Genomic DNA, 26,046 nt, shown 5'->3' with positions numbered 1-26,046 from the left:
ACAAACACACACACACGCACAGATACACGCGCAGATACACACAAAGCATAAGAAACCTTTGGCACTGTGCAATTGCTGCAATAATAAGGTCCACATATGCCAACAACCATTTTAATTGACCATATTAATATGTCAATAATTGACTAATAATAATACAATGAGAAAGAGGTAGAGAGAGAAGTCGTTTTTCCAGCTAATCTTAATTTTGTTTCATGTCTTCCATTTTATAAAACATGTATGACTGACAAGGACTAAGTCCCGCTTGGCTCTTGTTGGTTGTGTTTAGTTAGCACTGGGAACACTGGGAGAAGGCAGAGGTGCTAATTTTTTTTTCACAATTATTGGTCTCATACCATACTGTCACAACATAATGATATTTTCTATAAATGTATAAAAAAGTTTTTTTTTTTTTTTTTTACTTACATAGTGTAGCCTTGCAGTATGTAAAGCTGCAGTATGTAAACTACCTATATGCATGTGCACTAACACACCCCATATCATCATAGATTCCACTGATATTAATTTGAACAGTCCTTTTCCTCTTTAGCCCCAAGACATGACATCCATGTTTTCCAAAAACAATTTGAAGTGTAGACTTGTCAGAACGCAGGACACTTTTTCAGCCACTTGAGGCCTCACTTGAAACTTTTAAGCGTAATTGTTTTCATGACTCACACAAACAAAATTAATATTGTAAGCACAAAAGATTTATTTCCTTAGCCCTTTTTAGAGAAAATACCACTGAAAGTAGGGAGTGTTTTGCTAGGAAATATGTATTCATCTAAAAAAATATGGTGTTCTCAAGTAGTTTCTCAATATCAAACTTTGTAAGGGTGATGTAAAAAGGAAAAAGTGCTCAAGAAGATCTCAGTTAAATTAATCTTCTTGGTATAAATAACAGAAATATTTTTAAAAATATATATTTGATTACTTTTCTTACCAATCTCGCTGTAAGGAGTGGCTGTGAAACTTGAGTTGAGATGTCAGTAATTTTTTCAATCATCTTATCATCCAGTTCCTTGCTGTCAGATGCTATTATTTGTCCAGACTCCACTGCCTTTTCCTGTTCTTGTAAATATGGCTGCAGTTTATCCTGGAAAGAAGAAGTTGTGTCCATCAGATTGATATGATCATTAGTCTGCACCTCTGTAATTATACTCCCTAATAAGGGGAGCCAGTTGTTTTTCTGGAACAACTTCAAATATTGTTACCTCTTTAACAGTTTCCATGTCAGAAGTTGTGGTGCTTGACACATCAGGATTTGCTACGACAGATTCTTGAATTGAATCTTCAAAAGACTGTTTATCTGAGGCAACAGGTGAAACATCTATCATGGTGACTAACTGTTTTCTCTCCTTTTCTTTTTCAATGGAAGGAACAGGAGCTAAGTTTTTTATCTTGGCAGATTCTTCCTTCGGTGTTGTAGCTGAAATTTTTTGTACTCCCTCAGTCGGGGCAGTTTCTGGTGCCTTGACTTCAGTTGTGAGCTCAGTTTTGATGGGTGAGGTTTTGGACGCTGCCATGTCAGAAGTTGATGTTGCTTGGATTTCTGGTTTGGTAGGCACATATATAGGTTGAAACATTTGTTCTGAATCTCCGAGTTGTCCTGACAAGGCTCTTTGAGTTTGGCAGCTCAAGCACAACCATTCCTTCTGTAAAAAAAACAGACAACACAGAACTGTTAAAACACACTTTAGGAAGATTGAGAAGTGTCTGCAATTTATTACAATTACAGAGATTAGCAACGACTGAAGAATTTGATTTAAAGATTGCATATGGCATATTTTCAAAGACAAAACAATAGCTAATTGCATCGAATAATATTTTACTTTGAGAAATACAAGAGCATTAGACACATTGTTGAATACAAGCTAAAATAGCAAACTAAACAAACTAAATGAACTAATTCCATAAAATGTACCTGTATAAAACTATTACACATGTGGATGTAAACCTATTACGCTTGTAGTACACAATGAACAACTTAGATTTAACTAATGCTTACATTCAATTTCTACCACCAAATGTTTTCAAAAATAATTTTTCCATGAAATGAAGTCTAATAAAATTAGACTGTTATGCCACACTTGTGATTTATATTTGAAAATATGTTCAGTCAGCTTAGAGGTTTGTTTCAGGTTAGAAATGGGGGAAGTATCTCTCATAAGATAACAAAACAATTGAAATGGAGTATAAATTTTGAAATGAACAAAGCAAAAATTATTAAAAATACAAATGATTCAACTGTATTTCAGAATAATATATCAAATGTTATCAAAATACTTTTAGGTAATCATTGGAAAAATCTTTACAAGTCCCTCACCTGCACCCCCACCCCAATGACCCTACATGGCTAAGAGGGTATATATAATGAATGGATGGATGAAGTAGTGATAAAAAAAAGCCCTGGGTCAGCAAGCAAAGGTTTTTTTGGAGGAGACATTTGCAACATCTTACCAGTTAAATGTAATCACAGTCACAATCAGAAAATGTAGTATTTCATTACATTTTGGAAATGGGCTGCACAAAGTTTCATCAAGCTCGAGGACTCCAAAGCACTTCACACTCCTTACAGTCATTCATTCATTCATTCATATGTACATTCACATCAAGATGTTAAGGTGAAAGAATCAATTTCAAAAGTTAAAATTGCCTCAGAAAATAAATATATATATATAAAAAAAACGACACTATGTTATGCCATAGATGGATTTTAAATCAAACTGTCTTGCTCTAGAATACAGAAAATAATTTATTCCTGTCTTATGGCATGGATTTATTTTCTGTTTTTGGAAATCTTTGAATTGAAGCATGTTACACTAATTAATTAAACTGCACTGAAGCCAATCATCAATTGTCAGCTCACACAATCATAGTTAAATATCCAATGTATTCTCATCAAAATATTTAATCAAACTATCACTTCCACTAGCAGCCTGTGGTGGTAAGATAACCACTGCTATGAGATGGGACTGCACAAAACAAGTAGCAGAGCAACAGAAATGCTTACCTTGCAGAAGAGCTAATCGCATTTTCAGATAAATTACATTTAGCATAATGACATGTTTTTGGTCCCTTTGCGTGTTATCAATCAGAAAATAATGAACATAAAAGCTGTCAACAGGCAAAGCAAAATGTCTGTACTGGCAACCTAGCAGATCAAATCACAGCAATGCGCCTCCCTCTGCAGAGCCAGCAAGAGTTACTCTGATACCAGAAGGGGAGAGACTACAATACACATATTCTGATTAACACTGTAGAGAAATGTGAATTTGAACATGTGCCTTTAGGAGGTTGAATGATGATGCTGCAGTAACGGAAATTACACTAATGTTTCATATTCTGTTTGTTGTACTCAGTACTGTCAGCTTAGATATTTTGTAACACAAGAAAAGCATGATTACATGCAAGGCTACAAATCAAATTCACCAAGAGTTATCTTCATTAACATTGAAGATAATTTTCTCTTCAGTCTTTGACAAATAAAGTCTGGACTAACCTAATGCAGAACACAGTTTGACTTGGAGGAAAGATGGCACTGATGCAGCCAGGTTGATTGAAACAAATATGCTATTGCCCAGTTGAGGTTCAGTCAGCAGAATGATAATTATGTTTACTACGGCAGGAGGGGTACATCATCAGGACAGAGTATGGTGCTTATAACTCTGTAAACTAGTAAATGATTTCAATTTGATTATGAACTCATGCATGCTAAGTCTCAAGGATGTTTGGTTGTCTTATCAGTGAAACATGATTTTTACATACATTACTTTTAAGACTGCTTTTTCATTTACATTTTTTAAACTGCTATTCATATGGTTTATACAGAGCACATGAATCAGCTTAAATGACATGAATACATTATAGAACAATTTATATCACTACACAGAAACACTGTCTTTGTAAGTCAATGACGTGTACTCCATCACGTCTATTTTCAATAAAATCTTCACACATTTCGTTGTTTCTCTTTAAAATGCTCTGTCATGCAAACATGGTGCAGTTATAGTGAACAAGTGAGAAATAGCTTTTCCCTAATTATGCAAATCAGCAAGCAAGTTGAGGTTAATTTTACTTCTCAAAACAATAACTAACAACTGTGTCAAATAAGTAGTGGCAACTTACGCTAAAATGTAAATATTGACAGGTGAAAGTGCACAGACCTCAGTCAAAGTTGTTTTTGTGATGTAATCAAATGAGATCATGACAAATAATTAAAAACGTTTTAAACATATTTGTGATTTACACAGTTTCATTTACCTGAAAAAATTAGTTTCCTTAATAAACAACCTATAAAATAAAAATCTGCACATACATAATTTCATAAGTGTGCACAAATTTAAACTGATACTTTTTTAAGTTCTTTTTGATTCAATTTCATTATTCAGTCTCCTTTGGTAGTATCAGCGTCCCAAATATTGACTTGACATTTGCTCACTCTGTCTTGAAAACATTGAATTAGTCAGACTGGAGAACATATCTTTGTCACAAACCTGATAAACTGACCCATCAAGTCTGGTATTCACGTATCTAGTCAGAACCTACAAAAAGAGTTTCCTCCCCACGGGAAGTTGACCATTTTGGATCAAAACTGTTATTTTGTCTTTTTCACGCTAGTTGTATCTGAATGAACTCCTCCTACGACCTTTGACTTGAAGACTTCACAATCACTCAGCAAAGTCTTGAGGAATTGAAGACAAAAAGTAATATTTTTTTTTTCTGCATCAAAATGTGAGATCTTCAAAATCTGATGGTTCACCTTGAAACATCAAGGTTCAAAAACTTCCTCTAGCAAAGTCCTCGCTACATCACACTTTCTCATGTCATGACAGTTCAGCACTCATCACATTCACATGGTCAATTGGTGACACCACTTTAGCCATAACCCCTCTTCACAGTGACAATCACCCAATGCTGCTTACAACTTTAAGTAGTATTATTTTTCTGATGTTATGTCATGATTATTTTGTAACATACCATTTGGAGTTATAGGCAAAATGGTCAAATTTGGTTTATTGAAGTCATAATAGAATTAAATCAAAATATTTTGAGAGATCTTTCTTGAACAGAAAGTATTTCTGTTCAATAATGCAAATGAGCCCGTATTGAATATTCACAAGATTTAACTGATAGCAGGTAAGCAGGTATAATCTTGAGAATACTGCTGAATCTGAACCATATGTATTTCGACAAAATATTAGTTTTATGGCAGGAAGGTTTTTTCAGCTTTAGTTTACTTAAAGATCCTTTGGCACTGGGTGCCATTTTTTAGACAAATCAGTGCCTGCCAATCAGCCACTTGTTTTAAGAGACATGAATCACAAATATGGTTATTGGAAACTTACCATTGCCCTTTTGTCTGATTAAATCTTTTTTATGAGGAGGGAGAGAGCAGGAGCTCCTTGCAGAGAGTCATGGGAACTGCTGCTCTCGAAAGCTGCTGTGTGATATGCCTTTTAGGTGAATTGTCTGACCATCACAAAGATCGCAGTTAGGAAATCTTCTGAAACACAATTTGTAGGCATCAGCTTCTGTTTGTATAAAAAATGTTACCAATATCATTATATGATCATATTATTTGGAACAAATCTAATAAATAGTCAATCATCAATCAGAATGTTAAGCAAAACAATGACATATCGGTCCAAGCCACCTTTAAATTGAGTATTTTTCCAAGCAAAGCAAGATTGAACGAGAATTAAAAGAAGTGGTTATTGTTATTTTCATCTAATGGCATAATTTCTTAGTCTCCATTGCTGTCATGGTTTTAATTGAGCCAGAGAGGTTCCTATTGATTTTCTGGCACATACCTTTGGGTGGAGGTAAGGCTGCAAATATGCTGGGCTTTCAGCAGCCCCGCAGGGCTTCACTCTTTATATATTAAGCCCTGGGATAACAAAGAATGTTGACCTACTAATCTGTATTAAGCAGAGTGCTTCGTTTTGCAAACAAGGAAATGCATCCACTGCATTTTTCCACTCTGACAACTGATGCATCAGCAAACTTAGCTTAAAGCCACATCTTTCAAAATAGCAACTCTGATTTTGCTTAGGTTAGTGACTACAGCTTGAGGGATGAACAATATGACAATATTATATTGTTATTATATTGAAATAGTTTTATTTCAAACTGTCTTTGAAATAAAAAAAAACACTCAAAAGGAAGTGAGAATATTGAATATGCTGTGTTAAAATTTAAATGTTTACATATTTTTGCATCAAATAGCATTGGTGTACTATTTATGGAGACTATGTTAAAACTGTAATGATATTGCAAGTAAATTTTGCTTGATAATTTTTCACACATTACTCGACATGCACTCTGGAACTGAAAAACAAAACTTAGTGTCAGGAAAACTTATTAGTGGGAATAGTTTAACCATAAATAAATTTGAAAATAAAAGTTTTGATTAAAATTAGAATATTGGGGAAAGTTATTTATATATACCTTCCCTGCTAGTCACTGAGATGAATGAATTTATTTGACATTGGGCTCAAATGCAATAAAAAAATAGCCTTTTCTCTAATATTTCCATAATTAGATGTGTTGATTTTTTAGTTTCTTTATTTATGTTTATGTGTTCTGGTGATAAAATACTGTATATAGATCTTCAATTAGTATAGTATCTTTAAAAAGTATTTTACTTTTATTTTAACACATTTATATTTTCATGTTAGTTCTTAACCATAAAAATATCTATATGTACTATTTTCCATTTTAAGGTTAAAACCAAATAACTGTCTCGTTTATTTTTTTTTCAAAGTTGATCATTAAAAACTACAAATTACCAACATGTATGGATCTTGAATTATCATCCCATCACAATCATCACATAAATCATTACATTTCAAGGTCTGTTTTAAGACTGTTTTCTTTCCTGTCTCTCTTCTTAATGCTGATCTGCTACATATAATGAAAGATATGTTCTTGTTTTTACTTGTATCTTTGTTATGGTTTTTCATTGGTGGACTACATGTAAGCAGGTCATGCCATGCTTTTTCCAGTTGTTGAAGAGATTAAAAATGTCCTTGTTATATCTGAACACAGTAGCTTGACATAAACCCAAAGCTTTTCCCACATGATCTTTGCCCAAGTAAAACTGACAGCTAAAATGGCATTTCATTTCAAGCCATTCTATAATTAAAATACACCAGGCCAAATCCTTAGCTCTAGACAGCAATGGCAAAAACTATTTGTGCTCCTTTTCTTACCCGTTACACATCAATATAAATTTTGGTATATCAGTCTTCTCAACTTATGACCATATTTTTTTTTTCTGTAACTTTGAAAATATAAGCAAATATGATATAAAAATATACTTCAGCTTTTTATTTCTTACTTCTTGACAATGATAAACCATTAAACCACCATAATATTATCTACCTTATTCCAGCCCAGCAGTATTACAGACAAAAAACAAAGAACAACAAAAAAAAAAAAATCAACAAAAAAATTCATCTAAGCTCAACATGGTTGTTGAGTTTAGATTGATTCAATTTGTTTATGCAAATTGAATCAATGACAATTATGCAAATTGTCTGACAATTTGCATAAACAAGCAACTTGTCGTTCAAACTGTCTCATCTGTCATGTAAAAAGCTTTAGTTGACAAACCATGATACACGTGTGTCCTACTTATCAGACAACAGTCACTCTAAGGCTTTTAGTGACATCAGCTGAAGCAACATGGAGAAATGGACAGACTTTCTCTTTGCACTCAAGATGCCAGAAGCAGACTCCTCCTCTTTCAAATGTTATAAGTCCTTTTCAAATTGAAGTAGCCCACAAAAAAAAATGTTGACAGAAAACTGACACGAATAAAAAAGGCCGGTGGAATAGAGTATGCGTGTTCTTTCTGTCCAGCTGTTATGGAGTTAGGCTAATTCTGCTTTGCTAAAAGAGATGCATCTGCACTGTACAAATACAAGAAAATAAACGGAGGAAATTCTTTCCTGCCTCTAGAAGACCTATTTTTAGTGTCTCCTCTGTTGAGATACACATCTGCAAGATCTATATGTTTTCTTTAGAACAACCTGTGATGAAGGTAAACCTCTGCTTGCATATTTTATCTAACCCCATAAAAAATAGGACAGCATCCTTCCATTTCTTTTTCAAGGGGGCTGTTTCTTATCACCATCAGTGATTGGATGACAGGCAGGTTACACCATGAACAAACAACCATGCCAGCATACATGCATTCTTATACAGTATCTCAGGGCAATTTAGAGGAAATGAACCACCTAATATTTATGTTTTTGGACTGAGGGTAGAAGCCGTAGTACCTGGAGAGATTCCACAAATACACAGGGAGAAAAGACAAGCTCCATACAGAAAAACCAGAGTAGCATACAAACCTTGTATTACCTAGCTTCTTGAATTTAATTTGTTAGGGGGTGAAAAATGAATTAGTGACATCTTAGGGGATTAACTATTCAAGATGGCAGTCAAAAAAAATATTGCATAAGAATAAGTAGAAGAAATTGACATTCACAAATCCATCAACCTTAACTTGCCTGTGTAAAATCCAGCACACTTGTGACATTATCACCCATAAACAATTAAGAAGAAACACCTGAATTACCAGGAGTCATTGATATCAGAGGGAGCAGACTGACTGGCAAGAAACATCAGATTCTATGACGTATTTGTTGTGATGAGCTTAATCCATTTTATACCCACTTATTGGCATATCACAGGGATTTGCTCTTTCAAATCTCTGACAGAGTTTGGAGTTTCCCTCGTCCCTGGTTTCCTATAACAGCAGATCCCATCTCACTAATCTTGTTGCGCAACCATCAATCATCACTTTAATACTTTTCAGTACTGCCAGTCTGTTGACAAGCCAGTTATGCAACAAATCTGACCTGTCCAGTCAAGAGAGAAAGCCCCAAAACAGCCTACATGCAGCATGTTGTCTTGCATGTGTTTTTTCAAAATGAGATTCATAATTCAAAGACGAGGAAAGAATATCATACATCCAACTAAGTTTCCATTAAATTCAAAACCTTATAAAAATTGTAAGTGCAGCAGCTCACAAATGTCTCATTTATCAAACATGAACAATACTGATACTAGGCCTGTCACGATAAACAATAAACCAATTAATCGCATGATAATTAAAATTATCAATCTCATTTTAATTTAGTGTCTTTATTGTTTCTTCCTGCCTTTTTCTCTTTCTTTTGTTCACACCAGATAAAAAAGTGCTCAACTTCAGAGCTCTCCACTGATTCTTCCCTTCCTCATTTCCTTAACGTAATGCCCAGTTCCACCGATTTTGGAATTGTCAGCTGATCGTCGGGCCATTTTCAAAACCTGAGACCACAAACTAGCCGACAGAAATTATAGGTACAACGGGTTCAATCATGCCATGTGGTGTATGGAAGGGAATCTGTGTTTTTTGATTGGCTACCTGTCACATTCAATGTGCTGCATTCTTGCTCCCAGTCAGAGAAAACCCCACATGCTGCAGTAATAAACTGGCCAAGACAATCTAACGTTGAATATGTGCATGCCTAATTTAGATCGGAGCAACCATGACGTTCTACCGACTAGACTCCATCAGTCAGAACACATCACACTCTACAGGATCATCGGTTGCGATTATAGCAAGTTCAAACTTAAAACGTTGGATGTTCTAAGTAAGCGGAAAAAAATTGTGTAGCGTGACCTATTGCATCAGTTTGTCAGATTTGCCCAACTTCTCTATCTATAGCTAATGATTATTGAAGGGCAATATAGTGTACAGACTTCATAATCCGTACCCTTTTGGTTGAATGTAGTTTTTATTTCTACTTTGATTTTATGTTATTTACCAGTTCCTATGTTAAATGTTCTTTTGAAAATAAAATGCATTTATTTTTGGCAGGATATCTTTTACATCACCATTACATTAGTTTAAAATGGTCTTCAAACAATATTATTGTTTATCGCAATAATTTTAATCGCAACATTTTTTATCATGACAGGCCTAACTGATACTTTATGTATCTGCAACACACTTTGGCAGCATTGACCATATAAAAAAATCACTTAATCTTGCAGTATAAAATATAGATACTTCACTCTGCTCAGTATACTGGATGCTGAATTAAATTCCGATGCCATTGCTTGCTATTAAATTAATTTAATAATGATTTGATCAAGATATAAATAACCTGGAACTCTTGTTATTCAAAAAGAAATTATTTAAGGTTATTCGAATGAAAGAAAGTGAAAATGAAAACTTTTTTTCAAGAGAAAAATTTGACATGCAAAAATAACATTATTTTGACTTACTTTTGCAGTATGAGGCATGGGATTAAATCCACAGAAATTGCAGACAGTGTTTTTGCATTCAGTGCAGGTGTTGTAATTTGGACTATCTGTTGAGCCCACATTCAGTTCAGCCTTACAGAGAGGACAGGTGGACACACTTGGTATAGGAAGGACCTTGTTCATGTCTGTGGACAGTGGTGATCCTTCTAGTTTGTCTTGTAATAATGGAGTAGGTCTGGTCTGTGGAGGCGATGGAGTAGGCTGGTCTTGCAAAGATGATGCCGTAGGCTTGTCTTGTTGTGGAGGTGGTGGAGCAGGCTTGTCTTTTGGAGGGGGTGGAGCAGGTTTGTCTTTTGGAGGTGGTGGAGCAGGCTTGTCTTTTGGAGGGGGTGGAGCAGGCTTGTCTTTTGGAGGGGGCGCAGCAGGCTTGTCCTGTTGTGGTAATGAAGCAGGCTTGGTCTGTGAAGGTGGTGGTGTAGGCTTGTCTTGTTGTGGTGGTGGAGCAGGTTTGTCTTTTGGAGGGGGTGCAGCAAGCTTTTCCTGTTGTGGTAGTGGAGCAGGCTTGGTCTGTGAAGGTGGTGGTGTAGGGCGTGGAGCAGGCTTGTCTTTTGGAGGGGGTGGAGAAGGCTTGTCCTGTTGTGGTGGTGGAGCAGGCTTGTCTTGCAAAGGTGGTGAAGTAGGCTTGGTCTGTGAAAGTGGTGGTGTTGGCTTGTCTTTTGGAGTGGGTGGAGCAGGCTTGTCTTGCAAAGGTGGTGAAGTAGGCTTGGTGTGTGAAAGTGGTGGTGTATACTTGTCTTGTTGAGGTGATGGAGCAGGCTTGTCTTTTGGAAGGGGTGGAGCAGGCTTGTCCTGTTGTAGTGATGGCGTCAGCTGGTCTTGCAAAGGTGGTGGAGTCGGCTTGTCCTGTTGTGGTTGTGGAGCAGGCTTTTCTTGCAAAGGTGGTGAAGTAGGCTTGGTCTGTGAAAGTGGTGGCGTAGGCTTGTCTTTTTGAGGTGGTGGAGCAGGCTTGTCTTGCTGAGATGATGGAGCAGGCTTGTCCTGTTTTGGTGGTGGAGCAGGTTTATCTTGCAAAGGTGGTGGAGTATGTTTCGTCTGTGGAAGTGGTGAGGTAGGCTTGTCCTGTTGAGATGGTGGAACTGGCTTGCCTTGCAAAGTAGGCTTGTCATGTTCAAGTGGTGGAGCAGGCTTGTCTTGCTGAAGTGGCTGTGATTTCTGTGTAGCAGGTATTTTTGTATCTTTGGCAGGGGATATCTTAGGAGAAACTGGAGGTGTGACTTTAGGAGAGGCATTGGCAGAAGAGGACATCTTCCTTGGAGTAGGTGGTGTGATTTTAGGTTCATCCTGAACAGCTGATTGGATTAGTGTAGATGCAGAACTAAGAAAAGATGAGCCAAAGCCAAACATCTTCCCAGTCACTGATTCAGTAGATTTTGCTGCTGCCACTGGTGCCTTTGGTGCACCAAATCCAAAGAAGCCCCCAGAATCTTGTTTCGTAGGCTGAACTGGTGGAGCCATTTTAGTTGACTGTGTGGGTAGCTTTGCAGGCTGTTGTTGTACTTTTCCAATGTCTTGTTTTCCAACATCTGGCTTTACTTCTGGTTTAGTACTTTGAGTAATCTTCATTTGTTGTAGCTTTTCATTTGGTTTTTGCTGGTCAGAACCTGAAACCACTGGCACCTTTTTGACAGAATCTTGCTGAGGTGGAGCAGCAGTTGGCAATGGAGTTGCTGCTTCCATGGCATCTTTTTGGATATGCTTAATTGGTGTAACTGTTTCCTTCTTTAGAACATGAGAAGACTGTGAAATTTCGCTTGGTGTCTGTTTTGCCACTGGAGCTACAGTTGACTCTGACACTTTCAAGGCCCTCTGCATCTGGCAATTTAGACAAAGCCATTCCTTTGTCTGAAACAAATGAAATCAAACAAAGAAATGTTGGAAACTCAACATGCAACAGAGGGTGACCATCATTTAAAGGGATAATTTCTTTACAAGAAAATAATCCATTGAGTGGAACATAGGTATTATGTGTTTGTTATTAAAATTGTTAATTCAGACAGTTCAAGTAAGGCCCTCTCATCTCCTATAGAAACAAAATATTTGAGAATCACTTTTTTGTTTTATGACTTGTTTTACCTGTAAGTATTTTCAAATCCAAATTATGACATAACTGATAATACTCAAATGCTTGATTAAGCTGATCATTTCCACTGCTGGGATACAAACGTAATATGTCTCTATGCTAAAGTAAATAATTGCAAATGTGACTTTTGTGAAGACGATGCTTACCTCTGATATATTTGAGATTGCATCAAATCCACACTGGTTGCACACTGTAGTCTTGCACTCAGTGCAAGTGTTGTAGTTTTTAAGATCTTCTGAGTCAGAATTTAGCTTGATCTTACAAAGTGGGCACACTGACAGGTCAGTCTTGGAAGCATCTTGCTCATTTAGTGGTTCTTTAGAGTTGTCTGATGGTGATTTTGTCACTTTGGGTGGTTCTGTTGGAAGAATTTTAGTCTGCTGTGGTTTCTCAGAATTCTTGTTCTCGGTCTTCTGCACAGAAGTCACCTTAGCATCCCGTGCTGGTAATGTTTTAGGAGAGCATGGTGGTGTAGGCTTTGGAGAGACTCTGTCTGTGGCGGACATCTTACGAGGCGTAGGCGGAGTAGTTTTAGGTTCATCTTGAACAGCTGATGTAATCAAATTGGATGCAGAACTTAAGAAAGATGAGCCAAAGCCAAACATCTTTGAAGTAACTGGTTTTTCTGTCAAAGGCTGTGTTTTAGGGCCTCCAAAGCCAAAGAAGCTACTTGATTCTGATTTTGTAGCCTGAACGGATGGCGATACAGACTTAGCAGGAGAGCTCTCAGGTTTTTTAGGTTGTATTGTGGGTTGGTTTGTTCCTTTCTGCTGTGGTGTAGAGGTAGGCTTCTCTGTAGGTGGACCTTGTTTTGCCTTATCTGTTGGAATAGAAGGCTTAGTAGAAGAAGGAACTTTCTGAGTTTGTTGCTGTGGTGTGTCTGGTTGTGCTTTCGGCACTTGTGAACATGGCTTTTGTGAGGCTGGCAAAACATCTACATTTGTGGCAGTTGGTGGACCACTTTCATCAGGGACTGAAGCAGATGCACAAGAGACCTTTGTTGATTCAATAACAGGAAGGAGTTCTGTTTCTCTGGCCATAATAATATTAGCAGGGTCAGTGAATGGCTCAGAAATCTCTTGCTTGGAAATATTAGCAGATGGAGTTTCTTTTTTCTGTATAGGGGCAGGAGCATCTTTGCTTGGAGAAGGCTGTGTTTTCATCATTGGGAGGCCTGGGGGTTCAGAAGCTCCAAGGGCTCTCTGCATCTGACAGTTGAGACACAACCATTCCTTTGCCTGCAAACACAAAAATACAAAAGTAGAACCAAGAGTTATCTGTCATGAAAATGTTATATGCGTTATGTTGCTTTGAACAAATAAAAACCGTTTCACATAAATAGTTGACCAGATCTTCAATAAAAAACTTGAATGAGTTGGTATTCATTTACCTTAGAGATATTTGGCATTGGACTAAAACCACATTTGTTGCAAACAGCGGTTTTGCAGTCAGTGCAGGTGTTGAAGTTGGGAGGGTTCTTGGAATCAATGTTAAGCTCCACTTTGCAGAGTGGACAAGCAACTTGAGCCTGTTTTGTTAATTCTATCTGGCCTTTACCATCTTCTTTCTGCCCTATTGGAGTAACTTTAGGCTCCTGAGGTTTGTCTGGTATCTTTTTGACATGCATTTTCTGCTCATCATCTTCTTTGACCTCTACTACTGAACCTTTTCTTTGAGGTTCTTTGGCTTGGTATTGTTTTACATCCTCTGTGGATTTGAAAAGTTGTCCAGATGATGTATTTAATGTTTCATATATCTTCTCATTTTTGAATGTGTCTTGAGGTAGTGGAGTTGTCTTCTTGTCTGTGGCAATAGGAGGACCTTGTGTAGGCATTGGTTGTTTGACATCAGAAACAACAGGTGCTACCTCTTCACTTTGAGGAACAAAAGACTTTAAAGTATCCTCAGTAGAAAGTAAATTGGTTTCCTCATCTTTTGCTGGACATGAGGCTGAAGCTGTTTCATCTTTTGATGCTAATGAAGCAGAAATTTGCAATATGTCTTTCTTTTGGGGTGCATCTTGTGCTTTGTCGATAATTTCAGCTTCTTCTTTAGAAATGCTGTGTTTCCTTTCATTGGTCACATCTTTTTTGACAGTACCAGGCGAGGAAACTTGACTCAGTGAACCCTGAAGTTTCTTCAGAGGAGGCTGTACTGCGTCAGCTGCTGCCAGAGCTCTTTGCATCTGACAAGTCAAACACAACCATTCCTTCATCTGTCAGAAAAAACAATGTTACATTATGTTAAAGAAAAAAGTGCTTGCATCTGTTAAGTGAAACATAATATCAATAAATAAATGTGCAAATGTGTCAATACAATTCAGTATTACCAGTATTTCACTAGGAAAATTATATGTTTCAGAGACATTTATTATTCAAGGTTCTTCAAAGAATCAGTATCAAGGTTTGCAACTATGGGAAAGCAAGATCTCTTACCTCTAACTGGTTTGGCATGGGGTCAAATCCACACTGATTACAAACTGTGTTCTTGCATTCGGTGCAGGTATTGTAGTTTGGTGGATCCTTGGACCCCATGTTAAGTTCAGCCTTACAGAGCACACAGCTAGTGTTTGGTTTGATAGTTCCTTTGGAAGGTTCTATAATTTTAGAAGCTTCTGGCTGAGCCTTGTCATCTTTGACTTGCACCAGAGCAGGTGCCTTAGGCTGCTGAGGTTCTGGCTGCTCCTTCTTTTGGGCAGCATGGGATTTGACTTCCTTTGCAGGAGATAACTTGGGAGATGCTGGTGGAGTGGTCTTAGGTTGATCTTGAACAGCTGAGGTTATTAATGTAGAAGCGGAGCTGAAAATGGATGAACCGAAGCCAAGCATTTTTCCAGAAACGGATTCCACTGGTTTGTCCACATTAGGCTCAGTTTTACCTTTGCCTAATCCAAAGAAGCTACCTGAATCTTTCTGTGGCACCCCCGTCACATTGCTCTGCTTCTGTTCCACTTGCCTTGTCTGGCCTGGTGATTTACTTGGGCCTGGTGTTTTTGGCTGCTGTTCTTGTAGGGCTTTATTAGAAGGATCTTGGCTAGCTTGTTTATTAGCCACTTGCTTCTCAGCTTTCTCAGGGGGCTGTGCAGGTGAAGATAATTTCCTCTGAGGTGACTGTGGTGTGGAGGAGACTTTCTTTTCAGGTTCAGCTGGGCTGGTGATGCCTGATTGGGATTTTGTCTGAGGCTTAAGAGAAGTAACTCCTGGAGGCTCTGTCACTTCCAGAGCTCGTTCCATCTGGCAGGTGAGGCATAACCACTCAACCTAAAATAAGAAGGAAATCAAGTTAATAAGAACAACTCTTAGGTTGCGAGTAGATATATTTGTTACTTTTTTAAACATCAAATCAAGAAAACTACACTTCTAAAACAGATTGGTCTTTAACAGTCTATACAGAATAACAATGTGAAATATTTTTTTTCTATTCTCTTACCACAGTTTTGCTTGGCATTGGGTGAAATCCACACTGGTTGCAGACTGTGTTTTTGCACTGTGTGCATGTATTATAATTGGGTGGATCCTTGGAGCCTATGTTGAGTTTGTTCTTACACAGTGGACAGGTGGACTCTTCTAGTTTAACACTTGAATGGGTACCTGCTTCAGATTTCAAAACCTCTGATGGGGTTTTCTCCACTTTAGCCTGTACTGATGCAAGGGTCTTTGTCTGCAAGGATGTCTCTGCTTTCTTCTGCTGCTCAAGCTTTTGGGAAGCAGAAGGCTTGATCTCACTTGATTTTGGTTCTGCAGTTGGCTGATCTCCTGACTGCTGTTGCTGTTCTGACTTTTTCTCCTGTTCTACTTTTGGAGCTGTAGGTGATTTTGCCTCTTTTGAAGGAGACATCTTGGGAGAAACTGGTGGTGTCGTGTTGAGCTGGTCCTTCACTGCTGAGGTTATTAAGGTAGAAGCAGAACTAAAGATGGATGAACTGAAGCCTAACATCTTCCCACCCATTGACTCGGCAGCCTTTGCTCCTTCTGGTTGAGGTTTAGATTCAACAAAGCCAAATAAGCCTCCGGACTCTTGCTGTTTTGCTGGAGTAGTGCTACTCCGTCTGCGTTCATGTTGGTTTGTCAGAACTGATGGTTTCTTTTCTTCAGCTTTTAGTTTTTCTTGAGGTGTTTTCTGATCTAGTGCTGGGCTAACTTGTTTTAGAGGAGCATCACTAGTTGGAAGTTTGCTTAATGGCATTGACTGTTTTCTCTGTGGTGAAACTTTCCCTGAAGGTTCTCTAGATTGCTCCACAACATCGAGACCATCCTTTTTTGGAGAAGAAGTGAGTTTGGAGGTATCTTTCAGCTGAACATCAGTGGGTGGAGGAAATTTACTGGGTGAAGTTTGGGACTTCAAAGCAGGAGGGCCTGGAGGTTCAGATGGTCCAACTGCTCTCTTCATCTGACATGTAAGACACAGCCACTCTTTTACCTAAATTAGAGCAAACACAAAATTAGGTGTTGATTTAAGAACAAACATTAAAATTCTAATAAAAGCCAGTTTGTCTACACAATAAATAAAACTGGATGAAACTGAATAACTTTATTTCTCAGTCGTAGCTTTGCTTCAGTACTTACCTCACCCATGGGCATGGGGTTAAATCCACATTGGTTACAAACTGTGGTCTTGCATTCAGTGCAGGTATTGTAATTTGGAGTCTGCTTCGAGCCGATGTTCATCTCACACTTACACAGTGGACAGATAGTACTACCTCTCTCTGAACAGCTTAGAGAGACTGTTCCTAAATGTGTCTGTGATAGAGCTTTGTCTTCTTTCTTCGCCTGAGATTCCCCTGATTTTGCAGAAAGAACCTTTGGCTCTCGAGCTGGTGACATTTTGGGAGAAACTGTAGGTGTACTTTTTGGTGAAATTTTTGGTGAAACAGACATCTTCCCAGAGAGTTGGGGTGGTGCTGACATCTTACGAGAGCCAGGTGGTGTAGTTCGTGATTCAGCAGCCGATATCAGGTTTGATGCTGAGCTGAAAATAGATGAACCAAATCCAAACATCTTTCCACCCAAGGATTCGGTTGTTTTTGAAGCCTCAGATACTTTTTTAGTATCTTTTGAGCCAGTTGTTTTCTCTGATTCCTCTTGAACATCTGTTTTCACCTTTGTGTATTTTGGGTCACACTCACTTTCCTGACCAATCTGTCTCTGGGTACTTGTTACTTTTTCGACACTTGGAGGAGATTGACCAATGCTTGGGCTAAGCTGTGTTTTCGCTTCTGGTTCTTTAGCAGCAGGTGGTACAACGGCACGCTGTGTTCTCTGAGGAGAAGCAGGTGTGGAGCTCCTCTCATTTTTAGATGAATCAGGTAGTGGGACGTCTATCTTTTTGTCAGGCAAATCCTTCTTTAGACTTTCCTCTTGTTTAGGAGGTGGGATTTTCTGACGCGTATTCAAAGTTGAATCTTTGTTTGTTTTAGTCTCTGGTTGTATGGAAGGTCCAGTGACATCAGAGGCACTGAGAGCTCTTTGCATCTGGCAGTTCAGACATAGCCATTCTTTGACCTGGAGGGAGAAAAACATAAACCAATAGGACTTAGAGTGACATTTTTATGCAAGATGTTGAATGAATCCAAGACAACATTTGTTTTTTAAGATATAAACACATTCACAAAATTTTACTTTTATTACCTCTGACACATTTGGCATTGGGTTAAATCCACACTGGTTGCACACAGTGGTCTTGCATTCTGTGCATTTTTTGTAGTTGGGAGAGTCTTTGGAAGCAATATTGAGTTCAGTCTTACATAGAGGACAGATAGAGTGGTCAGTCTTTTGACTATCTGAAGATTTTACATCTTTATTTACTTTGGTTTCCACTAATGGAGAGTGACTAGTTTGCTCTGGTTTCTTCTCTGTGTCATATTTCTGAACTGGAATTGACTTGGTTCCCTTTGCTGCTGGAAGTTTGGGAGAAACTGGTGGTGTTTTTGATTCATCTTGTACTGCAGAGGTTATAAAACTGGAAGCAGAACTCAACATTGAAGAACCAAAGCCAAACATTTTTCCTCCAAGTGACCCAGTAGGTTTTGCAGCTTCTGGTTGAGGCTTGGAACCACCAGATTTTAAGGACCTTCCATCTTCTTCTTTCATTGATGTAATAACACTCTTTTTTTGTTCATTTTGACTTGTCTGATCTGATGGCTTATTGTAACCGGTCTTTTGGTCTTGTTCCAGAATTTTTTGGCTGGCTTCTGGTATGTCCTGTTTTTTTAATTCGGGTCCTTTCTTGACTTCGGCCTTTGCTGATTGCTCAACTAATTTTTGTGATTTGTGCTGTGGGGAGCCTATTAGCATGGCCTCTTTAGAATTAGCAGGTACTGAAATTTCTTTCTCTTGTAAGGGTGTTTCTTTCCTTATAGCATCAGCAGATGCAGGTGTTTTGTTTGGAGAAGCTCGTAATTTCATCACAGGTGTTCCTGGAGGCTCCGATGCCCCAAGTGCTCTTTGCACCTGGCAGTTGAGACATAACCATTGTTTGATCTACAATAGAACAAACATAATTAGACACTCAGATAGATTTTGTCAGAAAACAGAGCAAAGCATTATGGTTTAAAATTATTTGTTTAAATAGCTTAGAATCCTCTTTTAATAAATATTTATTAAAAGACAGGTAGAGCTAAAAAGTTTTAGCAAACGTTTTCTTGCCACTTAAACTCCTCGTCTTACCTCTTTTACATTTGGTGTGGGATTAAATCCACATTGGTTACAGACAACAACTTTGCATTCTGTGCAGGTGCTGTAGTTTGGAGGGTCCTTGGTGCCCACATTCAGTTTTACTTTGCAGAGAGGACAGGTGGAATCAGATATTCTGGAAATAAGTGGTGAGGATGATTCCTTCTTTGGCAGTTCTGAGGGAGGTTTATCTGCTTCTGGCTGCACTGCTGTTGGACCCAAGGTTTGCTGTAGCTGCTGTGGCTTTTTCTCCTGTTCTTGCTTTTTGACTGTGAGCAATTTGGGATCCTTTGCAGGGGACAACTTTGGAGAAACAGGTGCTGTAGTTTTGGGATCGTCATGTACAGCTGAAGTAATTAAAGTTGAAGCAGAGCTGAAGATGGAGGTACCAAAACCAAACATTTTCCCAGTCACTGATTCGGCAGGTTTTCCTGCATCACTTTGACTTTTAGGAGTACCAAAACCAAAGAGGCCTCCAGACTCCTGCGTTGTGGCATTTCCAGTTTTTTGTGGAGGCTTGATAGTCTGGTCGGTTTGTTTCTGAGGATCTATCCTTTGGCTCTGCTGAGGTGTCTTCTGTCCAGGAGCTTGTCCAGCTGGCCTTTGGCTTACTGCTCCTTCAGTCTTGACTTGTTTTACAGCTACTGTTGACTCTTTTTTCTGAGGAGAACCAGGAGCAGAAGTCCTTTCAGATCCAGGTGATGTTGCAGTTGTCTTTTTAAAGGAATCAGCCAAGAGCGTTTCTTTCTGTGGTTCAGTTCCTGCAGCAGCTCGTTTCACCTGGCAATTCAGACAAAGCCACTCCTTTTCCTTAAAGAAAACAAAGGAAAAATGTCAGATATGAATGAACTGCATCTAGCATAAGTTCCTAAGTGAAAATATGTGCAAATTTAGGCTGTTACATTTTAAACAAAATTCCACCCACACAGAAATCCCAAATATATTTAATTATTGAATGAAAGGACTGTAATGACATACAAAATGATAAAACTGAGTTTATAATCACTTTCTCTTACAAAGATAATTAAGAAATAAACTATGTGGTAGAATTCACCCTTGGAAAGGTATTTAATTTCAGAAAAATATACTTTATTGTAAAAGTGGATTAAAACTACTTAAAAATAACACAGTAATCAATTTGTTTGATAAAGTGAAACTTCATCAGTTTTGACTATTGTTAAACGTTCTATGATTTATGATAGGTGAGACTCATCACCCTTGATAAGGATGTGTAATATCTTAGCAAATACATTGGGAACCTTGTCACTTGTAATGGAATCATGACATTTTTGTCATGCCATGGGATTTTAAATAAAAATCCAGCGATCTCTACTACAAAAATGAAAATAGATTTTCTCTTAGTCTTTCCAAATGAATACAGCAATTTTCTGTAGAAACAAAATCTGCCTTCTTTAATAGCCATCAGAACCTCTAAAACGAAACTCTACTAAAAACCTATTGGGTTTCCTAGGAGAAGGCCCAGGACTTTTGAAGATGAAGAGAGAAGTGCAAAGAACAAAATTCAAATGCACCTCTTTTTATATGTCTCAACCATGAATAAATGCACTGAAACCAATGTTTGGATTTTGCTAAATATTTTTGTGTGAGGTTTTGCTACATCAGAAAATGATTATTTATTTTAAAGTATTAAATAAAAACAATAAACCCCACTACAAGCCTACTAAAATTTTTTATAATTTTGTATATTTTTCATTTCAGTTCTCTTCTAGAACTACTATATCCATAATCTTAAATAATAAGAGCATGTAATGCTGGATTGTTCTTGGTAAGCTAGATAGTTATTGTGCATTGAGTTACAGAGTCAAGTGTCGGGTTCTATGTGCTTCAGGCAGCACCAAGGTTGTCATTCTGTTTAGACATTCTGTATTCCCAAAGTCTGTCTGAGTTTGCTTTGATATGGAAAGGTAAGCTAATTCGCAGTCAACACCGGTTGTTGGCAAGGACAATCACCTATTGTTTTAAATTATGTAAGAATATATTCTGAATTCTGCATATATTTATGTATTAGCTTTTGTTTCTCTTTCCAAAAACAAAAGCGGCGCAGACAAAATATTTATTTTTACAAGATACAGGACTGTATAAGAATAAGCAATGCTGCTTGATTGAAAAACTGCCTTATCTAAGAAAGCAATAACTTTGCACACAAAGCAATGAAATTGTTTAGAAAAGAGCCTATATTAAAAATTTTAATTAATTATTATACTATCAATTATTTTTCTTTCCAGATTTATTCAATGAATAGGTCTTACCTCTTTTACATTTGGCATGGGGTTGAATCCACACTGATTGCAGACAGTACTTTTGCATTCTGTGCAGCTGTTGTAGTTGGGAGGATCCTTTGAGCCAACATTAAGCACCATCTTACAAATCGGACAAATGGACTGGCCCTTGTCGATAGGATTGAGGGAGGTTGTTGCTGCCTTTGGAGCCTCTGCAGGGGATTTACCTGCTTTCTGCACTGCTGACTGAGTCTTTTTCTCCTGAGGTTGTTGCTGCTTTTTTTCTAGTTCTAACTTTTGGCCGGATGCTGCCTTAATGTCCTTTGTGAGCTGCATTTTGGGAGAAACTGGTGGTGTGATTTTGGGTTCATCCGGAATAGCGGAGCCAATCAAGGTAGATGCAGAACTAAAAAGAGAGGAACCAAAACCAAACATCTTCCCAGTTACTGACTCATCTGGTTTTGCAGAATCACTTTTAGCACCACTGCTAAGGCCAAATAAACCTCCAGATGCCTGCTGTGGAGCTGGAGTGACCCTGCTTTGCATGTGGCCAGGTTGACCACTCGGATGTAGTTTTGGAGATCCTGATGCTCGTTGAGTATCTGGTGTCATTCTCTGAGCTTGACCTAAACTAGCACCTTGTTTTGGATTTTCTGGTCCTTTAGGAGGTTCATCGCTAGCTGGCACTTTTATTGGTTTAGACTGTAATTTCGGTGATGAACCTGGTGCTGAAATGTCCTTTTTTGTAGGTTCACCAAGTGGTGGTTTCTGGTTTTGAGGAGCAGATGGCCTTTTTTTAGGAGGTCCTGGTGGCTCTGAAGTTCCTTGAGCTCTTTGAATTTGGCAGTTTAGGCAAAGCCACTCATGCCCCTATATAATAGTTAAAAACACAAAGATACAGCTAAATTAGTATATGAAAGTAAAGAAAATAAAAGTGCAATTCTACAATTAGATAAGATCTTTTATCAATTACTATTAATACAAATATACATGTACATATGTGTGTATAATGAAGCCACTACTTACATCAGTGTCTGGAGGACTGAAGCCACATAAACTGCACACCTCAGTTTTACACTGTGTGCAGGTTTTGTAGTTAGGTGATTCCTTGGTATGGATATTAAGTTCTGTTGTGTTACACACTGGGCAAAGAGGTTTAGAAACTGCTTTTGACTGAGGTCTCGCTTTGGTTGCTCCCAATGACGGAGATCCAACAGGTGTCACTTCAGGTGTGCCTCGGTACTTAATGTCTTGTTGGCTATTGGATGTCTGATTTTTGCCCCCTTTCTGCTGTTGTCCAACCTTAGGTGAGTGCAGTTGTTGTCTAGTTTTTGGTGATGACTGTTGTTGTTGGCTGACTGTCTCTGATCCAGTGCTTGTGGGACCCTGTACCCCAGCTTTTAAAAGTTCTTGGTTTTGTACACTACTCTTAGCAGGGTCCTGTTGTTCTTTCAACTTGGGTGGAACCTGTTTTGAAGATACCGGTTGTGCTCCATCCTTTGCTGGAACCTGATGTTGAATTCCATGCTGAGGTGGATCTTTAGTTTGTTGTCCTGCAGATTTGTTTGTTTGTGGAGCAGTCTGTCCTTTGCCACCTAGCTGTGGTGATCCCTGTTTAGGGAGAGGCTGGGATTTTTGCATAAGGGGACCCTGGTTGGATTTTTGGGGTGCCTGTTCTTGTTGCGTGTTTTTTCCAGGGCCAGGTCCGGGTTGTGGTTCTCCTGATGCTTTCCTCCCCTGTTGAGGAGGTGACTTTTTGTCCCCTTCCCCATCATCTCCGAACAAGCCAAACTTATTCACAGCAGAAGACATAGCATTCAGGGGATTCGCCCCACTGAGAAATTTGGAGGAGAACATGGCTGGGTCTCCTTCTTCTGCTTTTTCCTCCTCCTCCTCCTCCTCACTAGAACTAGAGTCTATAAGGCTATCAGAATCAGAGCAGGAGCTGTCCCCTCTTTGACCAGGCTCTCCAGCAGAGGCCTGGGCTGGAGCTGCACCTGAGGAGAGGGCATCTACAGCCCGTCTGCTGTTGCTGCTACTGCTGCTGCTGCTGCTGCCAGGGCTCTCCTCTGGCTCAGCGTCTACATCAGACTTCCTAAATGCACAACAGAAAAAGAGAAATGAAGCGTGAAATAACCACGAGCAAAGATAGTGGAAGAGATTACAAAGAGCTTCAGGACTTTTGAACCGCACACACATTTGATGGTTTTTGAGTCAATTTGCTGCTATCAACAAAACAAAAAGAGGTAAATCATTTAAATTTAATATGACAATCAATCTATTTTTTGTACAGAGCATTTCAGCAACAAGACAGTTCAAAGTGTTTCGCATCATAAAAATACAATAGTAAAAACATAAAACAGTCACCAATTGAAAAACCAATAACAAACATTGCATTTTGTCAAGTACCATCGTTAAAATTGTCAGCAGACATCAAATATGCTGATTCAGTGCTCCAGTGATTATGGGTTGATAGCAATGCTCAACAGGTGGGTTTTTAGCCCTGATTTAAAGGAACTTTGTGTTTCAGCTGTTTTGCATTTTTCTGGAAAGTTGTTCCAGATTTGTGGTGCATAAAAGCAGAATTCTGCTTCTCGATGTTTGATTCTGGTTCTGGGGTTGCAGAGAAGGTCAGAACTATTAGACCAGAGTGATTTGGAAAGTTGGGACATATAGGCAAACTATATGTGAATGCAACATATAATAAACAAATTACTTAAATATTGTGGATTTTTGTTTCATTGGGCAATCAATCACAATAAACAGTGCATTACATAATACATCATTCAGACAGAACATTATGTCTGCCCTTTAAGACAATTTTAACATTATATCTTCCAGGCCTGGTTTACCCATGTACCCTACAGGTACTTGAATTCTAACACTTTTCTGTCAGCATACTTCACTCCCTCAGCAATATCTACTGGATCAGACAACATGGGGCAACCTGCACTTCCCACATGCGTCAGTGAGCTGATTTTTAATAAGTACCAACCCCTGCAGACAAGGAAAATCCCAATAGAGGAACAGTTTTGAAGATGCTTTTCCCCAGTCATCTTATCACCACAACTGGGTTCTTATGAAGTTGGCTGAATTTTTTTTTAAGGAAAAGCCAATTTTCCTGCTTCTAGATTGTTTTTACTGATTGACTGTATTCCACCTTCTAAAAGGTGCCATAGTAATGAGAAAGTTGTGTTGTTAATGTCGCGTGTCAGTGGTCATAATGTGTTTGACGCCTTGAAAAAGAACATTTTTTCGAAATAAATCTTTTCTCTTTTTTCATATAAATGCAATTACATCAAATGTACAAAATGTGCTTTCAATGCTTCAGATAGGAATTCTTCATAAAAATAAAAATTAAAAGAAAATATATGTTCAAATAAAACCATTCCTTATAAATGTCCACTTGCATCTTGTCGATTCACTCTGTATCTACTGCTGCTTTCAGCACCACGGACAGTTTTCGAGCCGCTCCGATGATCACTCGTGATCTCTTTCCTGCAATGTAATAAAGCAGCGACGAAGGAGATCCTCAGCCCGCTACAACTGGCTCTCCTGCTGCAACCAGCACAGATTCGGATTGGGTTGTTAATCCCCTTCCGCAATCAAAGAATCCCAGTGATGTTGGTCTAAGAGAGAGAAATCTTTTGCAGAATATGTTTTATAACAACATAGGTAAATACGGGGAAATCTAAGAGTCTCTCTCTCTCTCTCTCTCTCTCTCTCTCTCTCTCTCTCTCTCTCTCTCTCTTCATGAAGAAACTGCAGGCACATCCGGGTAGGGACCCACCAAATCATGCATCTTACTAAATTCTTCTTTCTAAACTAAAAATGCAAATCTTAAAGGGGGTGCAGGTCCGCGCGGGGAAACGATCTCTAAGTGAGTGAACATATTTGCCTTTAGCCCAACGTTATGACTGCTTTGCTCTGCCCACAAGCATAGTCGGATTTATCACAGCAGATGATCTGTGTGGAGAACACAGCATTGCCTGACACAAGATCCTTCTGAACGAGAACACATCCACGACAGGTCCAAGAGTGAGAAAAACACCTTACCACGTAATGTTTATTTACGTCAACGATCAGACACCTGTTCAAATCGACAAATAATCTAAATTATCCTACTATGTGGGGGCATTTTAAACAACTAACCGAGTCCCTTGTCATCTTTTTAATTTCACAACATACCATCTGGTATCAAAGCCGTGTTGCCCCCCCTCCCCCTCCCTACCCGGTCCACCATCACCCTCTCATTCCCTCCCATCCTGCAGCCAAGCATCCTTCACCCTCCACGGTCACAATGTCAAACACTAAAACGCGGTGCCGTTCTGAGCGGAGCCCAGTGAAGGCGTACCTTCATCGGTCGCGGATCTGCTTCGCCATCCTCCTCAGTCCTCGTCGGATAACTCCCGTTCAGTGTCAGCCCGTCTAAGCAAGAGGGATGGAGGGCACAGGGCAGCAGCAGATTGAGAGCAAACAGAGCCCCACTCCGCCTTCCGCTCTAGTGCGCAGGCGCCGCATCTGACAGGTGATCACAATATATATCACGCACGGAAATCAGAATTAAAAGGGACAGGCGATTTATTCCCGCAGAGTCGCATTTGATCAATAGTGAAAAGCTGAAGGTGATGTGGTTCAAATTTATTTGCTTCTTTTTTTTTTTTTTTTTGAGGTTGTGGACACATTTTGAAAAATCACGATGTTCGTGAGTCATTGAGGGATGATGTCGAGCCACGAG

The 26,046-nt window shown here is 38.7% G+C and overlaps 1 protein-coding gene across 8 annotated transcripts in view; it reads right to left on the bottom strand.

The window, feature by feature from the left end:
- pclob (piccolo presynaptic cytomatrix protein b) overlaps window positions 1-25,782 on the bottom strand; it is a 60,878-nt gene extending 35,096 nt beyond the window's left edge. For all 8 annotated transcript variants that reach the window (XM_055028335.1, XM_055028379.1, XM_055028351.1 and 5 more), the window contains exons 1-13: window positions 25,663-25,782; window positions 22,335-23,403; window positions 21,339-22,178; window positions 19,063-19,878; window positions 18,025-18,876; window positions 16,963-17,898; window positions 15,827-16,816; window positions 14,833-15,657; window positions 13,788-14,612; window positions 12,544-13,635; window positions 10,279-12,159; window positions 1,212-1,652; window positions 941-1,093 (exon numbers count right to left, since the gene is read on the bottom strand). In XM_055028335.1, the coding sequence (XP_054884310.1) occupies window positions 941-1,093; window positions 1,212-1,652; window positions 10,279-12,159; window positions 12,544-13,635; window positions 13,788-14,612; window positions 14,833-15,657; window positions 15,827-16,816; window positions 16,963-17,898; window positions 18,025-18,876; window positions 19,063-19,878; window positions 21,339-22,178; window positions 22,335-23,165 (10,482 nt within the window). In that variant the 5' untranslated portion in view covers window positions 23,166-23,403; window positions 25,663-25,782. The remainder of the gene's footprint in view (window positions 1-940; window positions 1,094-1,211; window positions 1,653-10,278; window positions 12,160-12,543; window positions 13,636-13,787; window positions 14,613-14,832; window positions 15,658-15,826; window positions 16,817-16,962; window positions 17,899-18,024; window positions 18,877-19,062; window positions 19,879-21,338; window positions 22,179-22,334; window positions 23,404-25,662) is intronic.
- Window positions 25,783-26,046: the final 264 nt, after the last annotated feature.

Source organism: Poeciliopsis prolifica, unplaced genomic scaffold (genome assembly GCF_027474105.1).
Source record: "Poeciliopsis prolifica strain line A6 unplaced genomic scaffold, Auburn_PproV2 SCAFFOLD001, whole genome shotgun sequence".
Lineage (NCBI taxonomy): Eukaryota > Metazoa > Chordata > Actinopteri > Cyprinodontiformes > Poeciliidae > Poeciliopsis > Poeciliopsis prolifica.
Note: the sequence above shows the minus strand (reverse complement) of the source record. Positions and strands in the feature narration are given on the sequence as shown.